This window comes from Cherax quadricarinatus, chromosome 46 (genome assembly GCF_038502225.1).
Source record: "Cherax quadricarinatus isolate ZL_2023a chromosome 46, ASM3850222v1, whole genome shotgun sequence".
Classification (NCBI taxonomy): domain Eukaryota; kingdom Metazoa; phylum Arthropoda; class Malacostraca; order Decapoda; family Parastacidae; genus Cherax; species Cherax quadricarinatus.
The window spans coordinates 10,373,249-10,387,790 of NC_091337.1; the positions used below are offsets into that span (position 1 = coordinate 10,373,249).

At 40.2% G+C, this 14,542-nt stretch overlaps 1 protein-coding gene across 2 annotated transcripts in view; it reads right to left on the reverse strand.

Annotated features, from left to right (window-relative positions):
* LOC128696678 (RWD domain-containing protein 2A) overlaps positions 1-13,706 on the reverse strand; it is a 28,695-nt gene extending 14,989 nt beyond the window's left edge. Inside the window, exon 1 of one of the 2 annotated variants that reach the window (XM_070094496.1) lies at positions 13,565-13,706. Coding sequence is in view for 1 of the 2 variants with exons in the window: in XM_070094494.1 (XP_069950595.1) it covers positions 11,095-11,112 (18 nt within the window). In the remaining variant the exon portion in view is untranslated. Of the gene's footprint in view, positions 1-11,094; positions 11,233-13,564 lie in introns of those variants that run through there. The other variant, XM_070094494.1, reaches the window with a different exon arrangement.
* Positions 13,707-14,542: the final 836 nt, after the last annotated feature.

Below are 14,542 nucleotides of genomic sequence, written 5' to 3' on the forward strand. Positions count from 1 at the left end.
GTCCAAGCCCCTCGCACACAAAACCTCCTTTACCCCCTCCCTCCAACCTTTCCTAGGCCGACCCCTACCCCGCCTTCCTTCCACTACAGACTGATACACTCTTGAAGTCATTCTGTTTCGCTCCATTCTCTCTACATGTCCGAACCACCTCAACAACCCTTCCTCAGCCCTCTGGACAACAGTTTTGGTAATCCCGCACCTCCTCCTAACTTCCAAACTACGAATTCTCTGCATTATATACATATATACATATATACATATATACATACATACATACATACATACATTTAGGTTTTTTCTCCTTTTTCTAAATAGTTCTTGTTCTTCTTTATTTCTTCTATTGTCCATGGGGTAGTGGAAAAGAATCTTTCCTCCGTAAGCCATGCGTGTCGCATGAGGTGACTAAAATGCCGGGAGCAATGGGCTAGTAACCCCTTCTCCTGTAAACATTTACTAAAAAAGAGAAGAAGAAAATCTTTATAAAACTGGGATGTTTGAATGTGCATGGATGTAGTGCGGATGACAAGAAACAGATGATTGCTGAGGTTATGAATGAAAAGAAGTTGGATGTCCTGGCCCTAAGCGAAACAAAGCTGAAGGGGGTAGGGGAGTTTCGGTGGGGAGAAATAAATGGGATTAAATCTGGAGTATCTGAGAGAGTTAGAGCTAAGGAAGGGGTAGCAATAATGTTGAAGGATCAGTTATGGAAGGAGAAAAGAGAATATGAATGTGTAAATTCGAGGATTATGTGGATTAAATTAAAGGTTGGATGCGAAAAGCGGGTCATAATAAGCGTGTATGCACCTGGAGAAGAGAGGAATGTAGAGGAGAGAGAGAGATTTTGGGAGATGTTAAGTGAATGTATAGGAACCTTTGAACCAAGTGAGGGAGTAATTGTGGTAGGGGACCTGAATGCTAAAGTAGGAGAAACTTTTAGAGAGGGTGTGGTAGGTAAGTTTGGGGTGCCAGGTGTAAATGATAATGGGAGCCCTTTGATTGAACTTTGTATAGAAAGGGGTTTGGTTATAGGTAATACATATTTTAAGAAAAAGAGGATAAATAAGTATACAAGATATGATTTAGGGCGAAATGACAGTAGTTTGTTGGATTATGTATTGGTAGATAAAAGACTGTTGAGTAGACTTCAGGATGTACATGTTTATAGAGGGGCCACTGATATATCAGATCACTTTTTAGTTGTAGCTACACTGAGAGTAAAATGTAGATGGGATACAAGAAGAATAGAAGCATCAGGTAAGAGAGAGGTGAAGGTTTATAAACTAAAAGAGGAGGCAGTTAGGGTAAGATATAAACAACTATTGGAGGATAGATGGGCTAATGAGAGCATAGGCAATGGGATCAAAGAGGTATGAGGTAGGTTTAAAAATGTAGTGTTAGAGTGTTCAGCAGAAGTTTGTGGTTACAGGAAAGTGGGTGCGGGAGGGAAGAGGAGCGATTGGTGGAATGATGATGTAAAGAGAGTAGTAAGGGAGAAAAAGTTAGCATATGAGAAGTTTTTACAAAGTAGAAGTGATGCAAGGAGGGAAGAGTATATGGAGAAAAAGAGAGAGGTTAAGAGAGTGGTGAAGCAATGTAAAAAGAGAGCAAATGAGAGAGTGGGTGAGATGTTATCAACAAATTTTGTTGAAAATAAGAAAAAGTTTTGGAGTGAGATTAACAAGTTAAGGAAGCCTAGAGAACAAATGGACTGGTCAGTTAAAAATAGGAGAGGAGAGTTATTAACATAAGAACATAAGAACGAAGGAACACTGCAGAAGGCCTACTGGCCCATGCGAGGCAGGTCCAAGTCTCCTACCGGCTTAAGCCAATGCACCCAACCTAGTCAGGTCAGGTCACATTGACTTAAGGGAGGAACACGGCAACCGACCTGGTAGCACAAGCTATCAGGTCCAACTCTCACCCACCCACATCCACTCATGTATTTATCCAACCTATTTTTAAAGCTACACAACGTTCTGGCCTCTATAACTGTACTCGGGAGTTTGTTCCACTCATCCTCAACTCTATTACCAAACCAGTACTTTCCTATATCCTTCCTGAATCTTAATTTTTCCAACTTAAAACCATTGCTGCGAGTCCTGTCTAGGCTAGATATTTTCAGCACACTATTTACATCCCCTTTATTTATTCCTGTCTTCCATTTATACACCTCAATCATATCCCCCCTAATTCTACGTCTTTCTAGAGAGTGCAGATTCAGGGCCCTTAGTCTATCCTCATAGGGAAGGTTTCTGATACATGGGATCAACTTTGTCATCCTCCTTTGTACATTTTCCAGAGAATTTATATCCATTCTGTAATACGGTGACCAAAACTGTGCAGCATAATCTAAATGAGGCCTAACCAAGGATGTATAGAGTTGAAGAACAACCTGAGGACTCCTATTATTTATGCTTCTTGATATGAAGCCAAGGATTCTATTAGCTTTATTGCGAACACTTATGCACTGTTGTCTTGGTTTCAGATTACTGCTAACCAGAACTCCTAAATCTTTTTCGCAATCCGTAATATTAAGATCTACATTATTTAGTTTATATGTGGCATGGTTATTGTCCTGTCCAACATTTAGAACTTTGCATGTGTCTATATGCATGTGCCTGTACATTGCAGAGTCACTTGTTTGCACAGAACTGCTAAATGCCTCAAATGATGTAGTGGAAGTTTTAGCAGTAAAGGTCGAGAACCAAAACCTAGTCATTGTGATAGTCTACAAGCCTCCGGATGCAACATCCCAGCAATTCCAGGAACAGCTGTTAAAAATTGACCACTGTCTGGAAAACCTTCCAGCTCCTGCACCCAACATCTTGCTCCTGGGGGATTTCAACTTAAGGCACCTAAAATGGAGGAATATAGCAAATAATATTGTTGCAGTAATAACACCAGGAGGCAGCTCTGATGAAAACTCACACTCACGCGAGCTTTTAAATCTCTGCACAAAATTCAATTTAAACCAGCAAATAATAGAGCCTACTAGACTGGAGAATACACTAGACCTCATCTTCACTAACAATGATGATCTGATAAGAAATATCACCATATCAAAAACAATATACTCAGATCACAACATAATTGAGGTTCAGTCATGTATGCGCGGAGCCCCAGACCGACATAATGAGATTAGTCACAAGGGAGCATTCACCAAATTCAACTTCAATAACAAAAACATAAAGTGGGACCAAGTAAACCAAGTCCTAACCGATATAAGCTGGGAAGATATACTAAGCAACACAGACCCCAACTTATGCCTAGAACAGATTAACTCGGTAGCACTCGATGTATGCACAAGGCTTATTCCTCTAAGAAAAAGGAGGAGTAGATGTAAAACAGAAAGAGACAGGCGCTCCCTTTACAGGCGACGGAAAAGAATAACAGAGCGGCTAAAAGAGGTCAATATATCTGAAATGCGTAGGGAGACACTGGTCAGAGAAATAGCAAGCATCGAACTTAAGCTAAAAGAATCCTTTAGGAGTCAGGAATCGCGGGAAGAACTAAAAGCCATAAATGAAATCGAAAGAAACCCAAAGTATTTCTTCTCCTATGCCAAATCAAAATCGAGAACAACGTCCAGTATTGGGCCCCTACTTAAACAAGATGGGTCCTACACAGATGACAACAAGGAAATGAGTGAGCTACTCAAGTCCCAATATGACTCAGTTTTTAGCAAGCCGCTAACCAGACTGAGAGTTGAAGATCAAAATGAATTTTTTATGAGAGAGCCACAAAATTTGATTAACACAAGCCTATCCGATGTTATCCTGACGCCAAATGACTTCGAACAGGCGATAAATGACATGCCCATGCACTCTGCCCCAGGGCCAGACTCATGGAACTCTGTGTTCATCAAGAACTGCAAGAAGCCCCTATCACGAGCCTTTTCCATCCTATGGAGAGGGAGCATGGACACGGGGGTCGTCCCACAGTTACTAAAAACAACAGACATAGCCCCACTCCACAAAGGGGGCAGTAAAGCAACAGCAAAGAACTACAGACCAATAGCACTAACATCCCATATCATAAAAATCTTTGAAAGGGTCCTAAGAAGCAAGATCACCACGCATCTAGAAACCCATCAGTTACACAACCCAGGGCAACATGGGTTTAGAACAGGTCGCTCCTGTCTGTCTCAACTATTGGACCACTACGACAAGGTCCTAAATGCACTAGAAGACAAAAAGAATGCAGATGTAATATATACAGACTTTGCAAAAGCCTTCGACAAGTGTGACCATGGCGTAATAGCGCACAAAATGCGTGCTAAAGGAATAACAGGAAAAGTCGGTCGATGGATCTATAATTTCCTCACTAACAGAACACAGAGAGTAGTCGTCAACAGAGTAAAGTCCGAGGCAGCTACGGTGAAAAGCTCTGTTCCACAAGGCACAGTACTCGCTCCCATCTTGTTCCTCATCCTTATATCCGACATAGACAAGGATGTCAGCCACAGCACCGTGTCTTCCTTTGCAGATGACACCCGAATCTGCATGACAGTGTCTTCCATTGCAGACACTGCAAAGCTCCAGGCAGACATCAACCAAATCTTTCAGTGGGCTGCAGAAAACAATATGAAGTTCAACGATGAGAAATTTCAATTACTCAGATATGGTAAACATGAGGAAATTAAATCTTCATCAGAGTACAAAACAAATTCTGGCCACAAAATAGAGCGAAACACCAACGTCAAAGACCTGGGAGTGATCATGTCGGAGGATCTCACCTTCAAGGACCATAACACTGTATCAATCGCATCTGCTAGAAAAATGACAGGATGGAAAATGAGAACCTTCAAAACTAGGGAGGCCAAGCCCATGATGACACTCTTCAGGTCACTTGTTCTATCTAGGCTGGAATATTGCTGCACACTAACAGCACCTTTCAAGGCAGGTGAAATTGCCGACCTAGAAAATGTACAGAGAACTTTCACGGCGCGCATAACGGAGATAAAACACCTCAATTATTGGGAGCGCTTGAGGTTCCTAAACCTGTATTCCCTGGAACGCAGGAGGGAGAGATACATGATTATATACACCTGGAAAATCCTAGAGGGACTAGTACCGAACTTGCACACGAAAATCACCCACTACGAAAGCAAAAGACTTGGCAGACGATGCACCATCCCCCCAATGAAAAGCAGGGGTGTCACTAGCACGTTAAGAGACCATACAATAAGTGTCAGGGGCCCGAGACTGTTCAACTGCCTCCCAGCACACATAAGGGGGATTACCAACAGACCCCTGGCAGTCTTCAAGCTGGCACTGGACAAGCACCTAAAGTCAGTTCCGGATCAGCCGGGCTGTGGCTCGTATGTTGGTTTGCGTGCAGCCAGCAGCAACAGCCTGGTTGATCAGGCTCTGATCCACCAGGAGGCCTGGTCTCAGACCGGGCCGCGGGGGCGTTGACCCCCGGAACTCTCTCCAGGTAAACTCCAGGTAATATTAAACAGCATCTGCCACTTCTCCGACCACTGCATCAGTCTATTCAAATCTTCCTGGAGTGCTCGAATTTCCTCGTCAGAATGAATTCGACGGCCTATTTTGGTGTCATCGGCAAACTTGCCAATGTCGCTCTTTATGCCCTCATCTATGTCGTTTATGTAGATTGTGAACAGCAGGGGGCCCAACACTGACCCCTGTGGAACACCGCTCGTGACGCTTCCCCACTCTGATTTCTCCCCATTTATGCAAACTCTCTGCTGCCTATTTGTCAACCATGCTTCTATCCAGGAAAAAATTTCTCCTCCTATTCCATGTGCTTTAATTTTCCTCAATAGTCTCTGATGTGGGACCCTGTCAAAAGCCTTACTGAAGTCCATATACACAATATCATATTCATTACCATGATCTACCTCCTCAAATACCTTAGTGAAAAAAGTTAATAAATTCGTAAGGCAGGAACGCCCCTTTGTAAAACCATGCTGAGATTCGTTGATTAATTTATGCTTTTCAAGGTGGCTACGAACTGCCTTGGCAATTATTGATTCCATAAATTTTCCCACTATGGAGGTTAGGCTTATTGGTCTATAGTTCGAAGCTAAGGACCTGTCACCTGTTTTGAAAATAGGTATCACATTTGCCATTTTCCACTTATCTGGCACCATGCCAGTTTGTAGTGATATGTTGAAAAGATTAGCCAAAGGTGTGCTAAGCTCCTCTTTACATTCCTTTAGAACCCTTGCATACAGTTCATCAGGGCCTGGGGATTTGTTAGGTTTTAATTTATCTATTTGCCTAAGGACCATGTCACTTGTGACCCTAATCGTGCACAGTTTATTATCGTCCTGTTCTACATAATTTATCATTACTGGAATATCGCTGGTATCCTCCTGTGTAAAAACTGAGAGGAAGTATGTGTTAAAAATTCTACACATTTCCTTATCACTGTCAGTGAGCTGACCCGAGGAACTTTTGAGTGGGCCTATCTTGTCCCTGTATACCTGAAAGAATCCTTTTGGGTTAGTCTTCGATTGTCTTGCAACTTTAACCTCATAATCTCTTTTTGCTTTTCTAATTCCCTTTTTTATTTCTCTCTTTAACTGAATATATTGATTTCTTAATTGCCCCTCTCCTCTTTTGATTTGCCTATATATGCCTCTCTTTTGACCAATCAGATATTTTAATCTATTGTTCATCCATTTAGGATTATTTTTGTTTGATCTGATTTCCCTATTTGGAACATAATTTGACTGAGCAGCTAGAACTATGCCCTGGAAAGCATCATATCGGCAACCATCACCACCTACCTGACCCTTAGTCAGGTCATTCCAGTTCAGCCCACCTAAGTAATTTTTCAGTCCTATGAAATCAGCCAAGCGAAAGTCAGGGACGGAGACTTGATTGCCATTATTAGGGGAATTCCATGATATATTAAAACTGAGTGATTTGTGATCACTTTCCCCAAGCTCATTAACCTCAAGATTATTAATTAGTGTTTCCCTACTGGCAAGAACCAAGTCAAGGAGGTTATTTCCCCTAGTTGGCTCTGTCACAAACTGTTTTAAAAAACAATCCTGGATCGTATCAAGAAAGTCACCTGACTCTAAATTTCCTGTCAAATTGCTCCAGTCAATCTGTCTATAGTTGAAATCTCCCATTAGCACAACATTTTCGTATGTAGATGCCTTACGAATTTCGTCCCATAGAAGTTTACTGCACTCCCTATCAAGATTTGGGGCCCTGTAAATCACACCCAAAATTAGTTTTTCTCGGCCCTCGAGAAGCTGTAACCAAACAGATTCAGTGGCTGACGCTTCTAATTTTATATCTTGTCTAACACAACAATTTAAATTGTCTCTGACATACATCGCTACTCCACCACCTTTCCTGTTGACCCTGTCAGTGTGGAATAATTTATAGCCTTGTATGTGACATTCAGAGGGCATCTCTCTATCTTTCAGATTGAGCCAGGTCTCTGTTATAGCAATAATATCTATGTTTCCTGCACTTGCAATTAATCTTAGCTCATCTATCTTATTTCTTACACTCCTGCTATTAGTATAGTAAACCTTAAGGGAGCTAGTCCCTTGCTGCCCTCTGCTGTCCCCCTTTGTTTGCTGACCTGATCTATTGTCTTTATTTATAACTTCATGCTGACTGCCTTCTATACATTTACTGTTTCCAACCCTAGTGTTGCAACCTGCATGTTTCCCACACACACCCATACCTCTATCTTCCATCAGTTTAAAATCATAGGCATTTCACCAATGGCCTTCTCAATCGAGTCTGCAAGTGCTACCACCCCTGCCCCAGAGAGATGTACCCCATCCCTTGCATAAATGGAGAGTTAGAGGTATTGGGAAGACGGAGGGAATATTTTGAGGAATTGTTGAATGTTGATGAAGATAGGGAAGCTGTGATTTCGTGTATAGGGCAAGGAGGAATAACATCTTGTAGGAGTGAGGAAGAGCCAGTTGTGAGTGTGGGGAAGTTCGTGAGGTAGTAGGTAAAATGAAAGTGGGTAAGGCAGCCGGGATTGATGGGATGAAGATAGAAATGTTAAAAGCAGGTGGGGATATAGTTTTGGAGTGGTTGGTGCTATTATTTAATAAATGTATGGAAGAGGGTAAGGTACCTAGGTATTGGCAGAGAGCATGCATAGTTCCTTTGTATAAAGGCAAAGGGAACAACAGAGTTGGTAGAGTTATTATTGAAAGAATTAAGAGTAAGATGGAGAATAGGATAGCAGATGAACAGGGAGGCTTTAGGAAAGGTAGGGGGTGTGTGGACCAGGTGTTTACAGTGAAACATAAGTGAACAGTATTTAGATAAGGCTAAAGAGGTTTTGGTGGCATTTATAGATTAGGAAAATGCGTATGACAGGGTGGATAGGGGGCAATGTGGCAGATGTTGCAGATGTATGGTATAGGAGGTAAGTTACTGAAAGCAGTGAAGAGTTTTTACGAGGATAGTGAGGCTCAAGTTAGAGTATGTAGGAAAGAGGGAGATTATTTCCCAGTAAAAGTAATCCTTAGACAAGGATGTGTGATGTCACCGTGGTTGTTCAATATATTTATAGATGGGGTTGTAAGAGAAGTAAATGCGAGGGTCTTGACAAGAGGCGTGGAGTTAAAAGATAAAGAATCACACATGAAGTGGGAGTTGCCACAGTTGCTCTTTGCTGATGACACTGTGCTCTTGGGTGATTCTGAAGAGAAGTTGCAGAGGTTGGTGGATGAATTTGGTAGGGTATGTAAAAGAAGAAAATTGAAAGTGAATATGGGAAAGAGTAAGGTTATGAGGATAACAAAAAGATTAGGTGATGAAAGATTGGATATCAGATTGGAGGGAGACAGTATGGAGGAGGTGAATGTATTCAGATATTTGGGAGTGGACGTGTCAGCGGATGGGTGTATGAAAGATGAAGTGAATCATAGAATTGATGAGGGGAAAAGGGTGAGTGGTGCACTTAGGAGTCTGTGGAGACAAAGAACTTTGTCCTTGGAAGCAAAGAGGGGAATGTATGAGAGTATAGTTTTACCAACGCTCCTGTATGGGTGTGAAGCATGGGTGATGAATGTTGCAGCGAGGAGAAGGCTGGAGGCAGTGGAGATGTCATGTCTGAAGGCAATGTGTGGTGTGAACATAATGCAGAGAATTTGTAGTTTGGAAGTTAGGAGGAGGTGCGGGATTGCCAAAACTGTTGTCCAGAGGGCTGAGGAAGGGTTGTTGAGGTGGTTCGGACATGTAGAGAGAATGGAGCGAAACGGAATGACTTCAAGAGTGTATCAGTCTGTAGCAGAAGGAAGGCAGGGTAGGGGTCGGCCTAGGAAAGGTTGGAGGGAGGGGGTAAAGGAGGCTTTGTGTGCGAGGGGCTTGGACTTCCAGCGGGCATGCGTGAGCGTGTTTGATAGGAGTGAATGGAGACAAATGGTTTTTAATACTTGACGTGCTGTTGGAGTGCAAGCAAAGTAACATTTATGAAGGGATTCAGGGAAACCGGCAGGCTGGACTTGAGTCCTGGAGATGGGAAGTACAGTGCCTGCACTCTGAAGGAGGGGTGTTAATGTTGCAGTTTAAAAACTGTAGTGTAAAGCACCCTTCTGGCAAGACAGTGATGGAGTGAATGATGGTGAAAGTTTTTCTTTTTCGGGCCACCCTGCCTTGGTGGGAATCGGCTGGTGTGTTAATAAAAAAATAAATAAAAATTTTATGAAGTATTATACAAAAGAAAATGTGTTCTACCAAGGAATTCATAAAGAAATAATTTTTTTTGACAATTTTCAGTAGTGTTTCCAAGTGAAGTAGCATGCAAGAAAGGTAACATTTATGAAGGGATTCAGGAAAAAAAAAAAAAGAGTTAGCTGGACTTGGAGGTGGGAAGTACAGTACATGCATTCTGGCAGGGTGGGGATATTGCAATCTGCAGGAACATCTGAGCTGTAATGTTGGCACACCTCTGCCAAGATAGTGCTAGAGTAAGTGATGGTGAAAGTGTTTCTTCTTTTTCAGTTCACTCTATCTCAGTGAGAGACAGTTGGTGTGTTAAAAAATATCTTCATTATTTTTGCTTACCTTACCAGTCATCTCCCACCAAAGTAGAGTGACCTAAAAAATGAAAACACTCAATATCATTCATTCAACTACTCTCTTGCCAGATGTGTTCTGATATCATAATTGATAACTCTCCACTTGCAACATCCCCGAATCTCCACCAGAGTACAGGTATTGCCCTTCTCATCTCCAGAACTCGAGTCCTGCTAACCAGTTTTTCCTGAATCTCTTTATAAAAGTAGCCTTGTTCACATTTAACAGCATGTCAAGCATTAAAAACCACTTATCTCCACTCTTATCTAACTGCACAGACAAAGCTTGCTGCATGCCCGAGCCCTTGTACTCACAACTTCCTTTACCCACTCCTTCCAACTGTTTCTGGGATGACTCCTACCCCTTCCTTCCTTCCTTCCTTCCTTCGTTCCTTCCTTCCTTCCTTCCTTCCTCCCTTCCTCCCTTCCTCCCTTCCTCCCTCCCTTCCTCCCTTCCTCCCTCCCTTCCTCCCTCCCTTCCTCCCTCCCTCCCTTCCTCCCTCCCTCCCTCCCTCCCTCCCTCCCTTCCTCCCTCCTTCCCTTCCTCCCTCCCTCCCTCCCTCCCTCCCTCCCTCCCTTCCTCCCTCCCTTCCTCCCTCCCTTCCTCCCTCCCTTCCTCCCTCCCTTCCTCCCTCCCTTCCTCCCTCACCAAATTTATATACCATCTTTGTCATCCTATCCCTCTCCCACCTCTTTAAATGTCCAAAATATCTCAGCAACCACTCTGATCTCTCGGAATAAATTCCCACACCAAGTTCTAATAACTACATTCCAAATTATATCTGCATAATATTCACACCACAAATTACTCTCAAACATAGCTTCTTTGCCACTAGCCTCTTACACACTGCAATGTTCAAAACCCATGCCTCACATCCATATAAAGGTGTTCGTTCTTCTTTACCCTGGCACATGCATACATACTGCACGTGCTCACATGTGCATGCATGCACACACACCACAAATAGGCGAGTACACACACATACACACCACAAATAGGCGAGTACACACACATACATACTCTTCATAAACAACTGTGTATAAAGCCATTTATCTACCTGAAACCAAACAGACATTTCTGTTAGCAAATGCACAGGAAACCTTGTCTCTTCTGCTCTCTGCAAAAAGCAATATCAAACTGACTGGCAACATGGCAGCTGCCTGCTTTTATAGCCTACAGAGCACCCTACCACCCCTTCCCTCTAGGGAGTTACTGATTTATTAAAACTCAACATGCTAACTAGTAACTGGAAATTCTTGCATTCAACTATAAATTTTATTTTACATTTTGAATTATTTTAGGTTATTATGAAATCTATTTTCTCACACCTGTAAATCATTTCATTACTTATATAATCTCTACTCAATAGTCACTATAAAAATATATCACTATATTAATTCATCCATTCTTCACTGAATTTGTACTACAATAATAAAAGTAGTTAAATAATGTACTAAATGTATTATCACATTAAACTAATCATTTACTGTATTTTAGTTGCTAATATACAGTAGTAAATTAATTAATATCTAATACTACCACTTTGCTTTCCAATTCCACTTTCTCATTGTTCTTCAGTCTGAAGGTTTTAAGTAAATATTTTATTAAATGGATATTAATTCACAAATAACAATAACTGCAAATCAGCTATATGTATAACAAAAACTGAACAGAAAAAAATTAATATAATGTATGTATAGAAATTTCAAATAATATATATTTATCTGCCAATATTTGTATAGCAAAATTAAAATCCAACCATTTAATGCCCTACACTCAAATTTAGCAGATGCCTTAAACAGTGCTGTCACATGCATAAAACAGCTCCACATTATATAATTTTATTCAAATATGTACTTAAATTGCAAAGGAATGAAGAATGTCTATAAAATGGCACACTTTTAAAAAATCCCAAGATGTGCTAAACCTGTACCTCATTAATGCAGAAAATGTAAGTAATAATAATATAATAATATATGAAGATTACTTTTCCTGTGTCAAGAGGAGCCTTTACCACAGTAAATGGACAATGAACATTACAAAGGTTTTATGCTAGGCATTCTTGCTAGAATTATGCACATCTCAGGGATTTAAGCACATTTCTTTCACACTTATGTTATTTTTATAAATGAACATAGTACATCTCAATCTAGTGATATTAGCACTTAAATGCAGTTACTATAAAGTAACACTGTCAATCAGGAATGCAAATAAAATAAGTACAGTAGTTTAACCTCACTGGAACCCCAGACTTTCACACAATGGACCAGACGGTAAAAGGTGGAGGCCAGGAAATGATTGTGCAACACTTGGTACTCGATACCTTCTTCATCTTACCTATGATAGAGTGTGAGTCAACTCTCTCTTTGGCTGCAGTGTGTCAGACAGACAGCAAGAGAGAGAGAGAGAGAGAGAGAGAGAGAGAGAGAGAGAGAGAGAGAGAGAGAGAGAGACAGACAGAGAGACAGAGAGACAGAGAGAGAGAGAGAGACAGAGACAGAGACAGAGAGAGACAGAGAGAGACAGAGAGAGAGACAGACAGACAGACAGACAGACAGACAGACAAACAGACAGACAGATACTAACTGACCCCCTCACAATTGTGGAGTAGTGTGTTAGTTTTTACTATCTTGAAGCATATGTGTAATTTATTTAAACCCAGTAGCTGTGTAAACTTGCATATACTGAATATATATCCATCTGTACAAGTTATCATTAGTTTAAAATAGGATAAATGAGCATTTTTAATGTTTTTATAGCAATAAAGAAAATAGTCTATAATATTAGTTTTAGATACAAAATTATGATTAATTATCTCTTAATTGTTTAACATTTCACTTAGTAAACATAAATGATGTATTTACTATCAGTAAGTCATTCAATGAATACTTAGAAATAAATTATTCTACTGTATTTGGCTTTCTTGCATTATCTTTGGTTAAGTCTTCATTGTAATAATCATAAACTTATGCAGGCAAAGTAGAAATACAAAAGCCAGTCAACAAAATATTTGTAAAAAATATCCCGAATAAAACTTATACATTTCTTTATGATTTAAGTAATATTCATTATGAAAAGTGATAAGTGATAGATAATAATGTCCACACAAAGTTACGTCGCAGATTCCACAGAGTACCGTTTTGGTGGTCCAGTTTTACCTTGGAAACACCTTGAACTTGTCATAGCTCTCACCTTCACCTACACTCTTCATACACACAACCTTTCATACTACCCCCTGCAACATCAGTTAACTTTCACACAATCTCACTAAAACTACCCCTTCTTTAGTAGTAAAGGCAAGAAGAGATTTGCTTACATCTCTATAATCACTATAAAACACATATTAGTAATAGTACCACACACAAGAAACTACTAATGGGGTCGAGGGTTCCATAAGCCCCGCCTCCCACTCCCTTAGAAACAGCATGCACAACCTACGAACATTAATTAAACTGGAATTTCCAATAATAATCTCCTGTGCTACTGAGCCACAGGAAAGATACAGGTCTACTGAAGGCAGTGATTACCTTCAAACAGGAAAAACCTTCCTCTATTAAGAGGAAAAAACGTGAAATATGAGGAGCAGCTGTGGGCCACAGAGAGTAAACAAAGCCACGTGTTGTTGTTGTTGTTGTGGAGGAGCAAAAGAAGACAGCATTCGAAAGTGACTTTCAGGAAACCTTCAACCAGAAAGTTTCGCAGAATAACCCACACGAACATTTTGCAGGCAATAAAAATAAATTCAGTATTAAAAGATAAATATGTACGAATTATCTAGCGTTGTCACTATTACAATTATTATTATTATTATTATTATTATTATTATTATTATTATTATTATTATTATTATTATTATTATTATTATTATTATTATTTTTATTTTTATTATTATTATTATTATTATTATTATTATTATTATTATTATTATTATTATTATTATTATTATTATTATTATTATTATTAGTCATTATCATTATTATTTAGTTATTGGCTTACAGCCTTCGATTAAACGAGGGTCATTGAGGCTACATATAACCTGACCTCTAACAGTCAACAATAAATATCTCACGGAAATAAGTCACTCTGTCTGACTTTTTTGGGTTTTCCTAGGTAATTTACACATACGCTGCTATGTATGATAATCTATGTAACTGTATTTGTGTATACCGGAATAAACTTACCATAATTTTAAAAGGGTCGAGGGGTAAGCCAGTGGAAGGCCTCGGTCAGATTACCAAAAGCTCCAGCTACGGGTCATCATATGACTAAGACCCACGTCATGAAACACTTGTCATGTTTCCTGACAAACCTTACCTAACCTAACCTCACCAACAGTTAAAATTAAACTCTCAGTGACAGTGAAAGTTACTCACGTCCAGATGTCTGAATTTTTTTTGGTGTTATCCTAGGTAATTTACACTATGTGCTATGTATGATAATTGTACATATGTGTACCTGTGCCTAAATAAACTTACCTATAATGCTAATGAAGACAGACGAATAGG